Here is a 4,085-nt window from a genome sequence, read left to right on the forward strand (position 1 = left end):
TGTAGGAAGATTGGAATAATGATGCAAAGTTAACACTCAGACTTAAGTAGTTCCAGACACATTTTCCCTATTTGGCAGGAAACTTGTTTTGTAATACACAGAGTCCTTCTAATATAACAGCATAGCAACTGCAACTTAGAACAGAACAAGTAGGTTAGTGGACTGTTAGGACACTTTTGCTGTGTAACACCATTTAGACGCATGTATTTAAAACACAGGTGGATAATCCAAATGTTCAGTTACTAGGACACTAACAGTTATGTCCATGGCAATTTTGTTTCTGTTCTTTAAACAAATCATCACTTGCAAGCACTAATGTTAAAACCAGAAAGCCACTCTAGTACACAGTGGCTATAAATGCCAAATCAATTTTCAGCAGATAATAAAGTCCATGTTTTACAATCAGCAATACACTGTTTTACTACCCAAAATGTAAGCTAATAATATATAGCTCTGCTAAATGGAAAATGCAGATATGCTGTTAAGAAATGGGCTGGCTGTGAGATGATGGATCATTTCTGCCGGGACCTTCTTAAAGCTATGTGCAAATGTTTTGAAAATATCACATGATGTGGCCATGTGTTAAAAATTACAGCCATTAAAGTTCTCTGCTAAGAAAAATATGTGGGCAATTTATGAAATGCACTCCAGGATGGAGATATCTTAAGTAAAACCAGATTTTGAAAACAAACCCATTTTTTTTTTGAAACATGAACTTAAAAAAAAATAGTTGCAGCCACATCTGGAGAGCAGAAGTAAAGAAAGGGTGGTCTGACCTAATACCAGGCCATCTTCTGAAAGAGCAGCATTATTTCTGGGCTACAATGACTGTGATCACTGATTGTCCTTTTAAGGAAACCATGCTGAATAATGCCATGGGCAATAATAAAGCATTTTGTAGGCCAACATCTGTTCTTTGAAAGTACTATAAAATGACAGATAGATTTGTAATGTTTCATAAATAAAGTCCGGAATAAACAGTACCAAAAAAAAAAAAAAAAAAAAAGAAACCAACAACCACATTCACAGTAATCAGAGAAACTGGTGTATGGTATTAGATTTGAACACTGTTCCCCCAGGAACAATTACTTAGAGATAAACACTTCCTAGAGTTCGCTCCACAGAATGACAAAATGGTTAACTTGGTTACGGCAAGCTGCATGTTAACGGGATTATCTTTCTAGAGACTTTTCTCAGAGTTGCAGCAGTGCCTTCACAGAAGTCAGAAAGGCTTTTACAGCGCTTCATTAGCCAGCCCCGCTGCTGTCGCTTTGCCCTGACAGGACAGCGAGGAGGTGAGCGCCCAGTCACAATTTATAACAGTACGAGCAATTCGTCTTTGAAGGGCAATTTTAGTTTGTGTAATTGTTATCACCACACATAAACCAGAACCCATCTTTATTACTTCCTGTTCTTTCCCCAAAAGAAGGACCTCAGATGTCAGAATCACTAAAGGGATGGTTCTGAAATCAAGACTTCACACATACACAAAAGGCACTGACATAATATCAGATTACATAAAAATACATATCCTTTTAATCTCCTGTACATAATGTGCTTACTTTTAAAATACAAAATCTGCCCCAGATGGCTAATAATGCCCATTTGAAAAAACACAACACCACAATATTAAAGGGCTAAAATATGCTGTGAACAGATTGAGAGGCAGTTCATCCTAGAGGAGAGTAAAAAAGTGCAGATGGGTGTCAAAAATAGCCAAGTGTCAGATCTGTTCAAGTATCTCCATTCTGGCACATGCTCCCAGTCACAGCTGTCAGTGTATTCTCTGTATCCAAGTGCAAGGTTTTCTAACACTCAGAGCTGACATTAAAACACACTTCTTGCTTGCTACTGCTTTAAGAGAATGCTGCAAATAAAAGATTTATTTAATGGTAAAGCTTAACGAGTATTGATAAGGGTATACATATTTGAGTGTGGTACATGCCATTTTGATTAAAGATGCATGAAATTTTAACCAGCAGGTAGATTAAGTAATTTAAATGCCAAAGGCTTAATAGACTTTCAAAAATGTCCACTCTAGGCATTCCAACAGTTTGCCAATAACACCAAATAATGCACACAAGGATCAAAACTGATAAGATTGTGTCATTTCAGTACACCTAAATATCTTGATAAAACACAGGAAGAGTAAACCACAGGCGAAGATGAGTTCCATACAAACATAAGGGAAACATCAGTGAATGAAAATTATGCACAATGCACAGTTTTCCTAATTAATGAATTACCATGGTATTTCTAATGAAGAGCACATTCCCAGGAATGCAATGTATGCAAATCAAATTTGATGTTTAAAGGGTTAAATTGACCTTTCATAGTCCTCAGTTGTTATCTATGCAAATTAATTTGCCCATATTTCGACCATATAAATCCTCTTAACCTTGTGATTTGAGCAAACAGAGCCCACTTTCTTGTTACAATCACAGGATCAGCAAACATACCAGCATAGGGTATGACCATATACAAAAATCCTAAAAGGAAAACATTCTTCCAACAACTGGCAATACCTACATGCAACTGTGGCTGCAGTAAACTGGCAGATACTGTTTCAAAACACCATCTGCGAGGTGTACAGACTCTCTGTGATCAAGCATAGCCTCTTCTGCCTGTCCTACCCAAATAATCCACAAGAACCAGCCAGCTGTAGGATCTCTAGCCCTGTCTTTTTTTTATCCAGAACACAAGCTGTTATAATCAGGCACATGGCTTTCTCCAGTCCTTACCAAAGGGGAGAAAAACACAAACAAAACACACCAAATTCAATCTACTCAGTTGTGGTCAAGCATCTCATAAAACCCCTCAGACAAATCACCCTGCATAGAAGCATTTTTATTGGCAATAACACTTATCAATAAGACAAGTGATTGTAAGATCCAAAGGTAATATTTTCCTTAGGAAACCGACCTATTATAACTCCCAGCTCCACAGCAATTCCTCTAATTCAGCAGATTTTTTTATTGTTTTATTTTGAATCAACATATTTTGGTGATTTGCCTGGTGACAGCAAAGGACTACAATTTAGGACAAGGCTGGAATAATCTGTTTTATAAATCTCCCTCACTTCTCCAACATAAACAGCTTTTCACAGAGATAATTTCAGCTGATGGGTAAACGCTGTGAATGATCTCCGACGATCAAATGTTTGCAGATTCAAGGTGCAGCTGACAGTCATGAAAGCCAGCCTGAAGCTGTATTTCCCTTTGCTAAAAATGATCCCCCGTTCAGAGACCTGCATCCACAAAGCTGGTGACTTTCTGCTATTTCTATTCCTTTTCATTGAAACATCCAGTCCTGCTGTAAGTATCATCTCTAGCAGTTCACTTGCACAAATTCCCCTCCCCCAAACACATACACAACAGAATTAGCATCCGCGATCGCTCCGTACCCGTATCAGCTTGCAAATCACCCTCTATATTAAAAGAGAAAAGAAAAAAAGAGAGAGGGAAAATGTACTATCAAAAAAACGATTAGCGTTTCCTCATTTAGAACCGAAAGAGCTGCAATAATTTCGACTCACCAGGCATCCTTGGATAAAATATACCACACTGTAAATGGCTCTCTCCTAAAAGCAAGCTTATTTAGGGCTCAGTGCCTCCTGTTCTGGAATGAACAGAGAGAAGCGAGGAGGGCCATCAGAACTGGCTGTGGCAGCGTAGCTGGAGGCAGGATGCTGGGCGCGTGCGTTTGCCAGGCAAAGACAGATGGAGAGCTGACACTCTGTATTGCACTTGGAGCAGAAATGTGAATGATGACAGGAGCACATGTGGCCTTGAACCCAGCCCTGTCTCTTCAGGCAGAACAATGACAGGGATGTGTGTGCAAATTATCACAACCCCGGCTCCCCTCAGCTGACTCCTTTTACTCTACCTTTCACACCAAGTTCCAGATGACCAAAGAATAGAAACTAAAATGCAGAGTGATAAGCCAAACACTGAATTATTCATTTTTTCCTTAAAAGTTAACCCTTTCGTCCACTGACAACAATTAAAGAAAAAGAATCACTTTGAATCAGCTCTCCTCCAAATGTGGGGGAAAAAATTCTTTATTTTAACAGCCATAATTTTGCA

General features: G+C 38.7%; 1 protein-coding gene across 2 annotated transcripts in view; it reads right to left on the reverse strand.

Moving 5' to 3' along the window:
- RUNX1T1 (RUNX1 partner transcriptional co-repressor 1) overlaps nucleotides 1-4,085 on the reverse strand; it is a 95,484-nt gene that overhangs the window by 76,480 nt on the left and 14,919 nt on the right. The window contains exon 1 of one of the 2 annotated variants that reach the window (XM_005422890.2): nucleotides 3,536-3,838. The exons of the other annotated variant lie outside the window; for it this stretch is intronic. Coding sequence (XP_005422947.1) covers nucleotides 3,536-3,542 — 7 coding nt within the window. The 5' untranslated portion in view covers nucleotides 3,543-3,838. Of the gene's footprint in view, nucleotides 1-3,535; nucleotides 3,839-4,085 lie in introns of those variants that run through there. 2 annotated transcript variants of the gene reach the window in all.

This window comes from Geospiza fortis, unplaced genomic scaffold (assembly GCF_000277835.1).
Source record: "Geospiza fortis unplaced genomic scaffold, GeoFor_1.0 scaffold7, whole genome shotgun sequence".
Classification (NCBI taxonomy): domain Eukaryota; kingdom Metazoa; phylum Chordata; class Aves; order Passeriformes; family Thraupidae; genus Geospiza; species Geospiza fortis.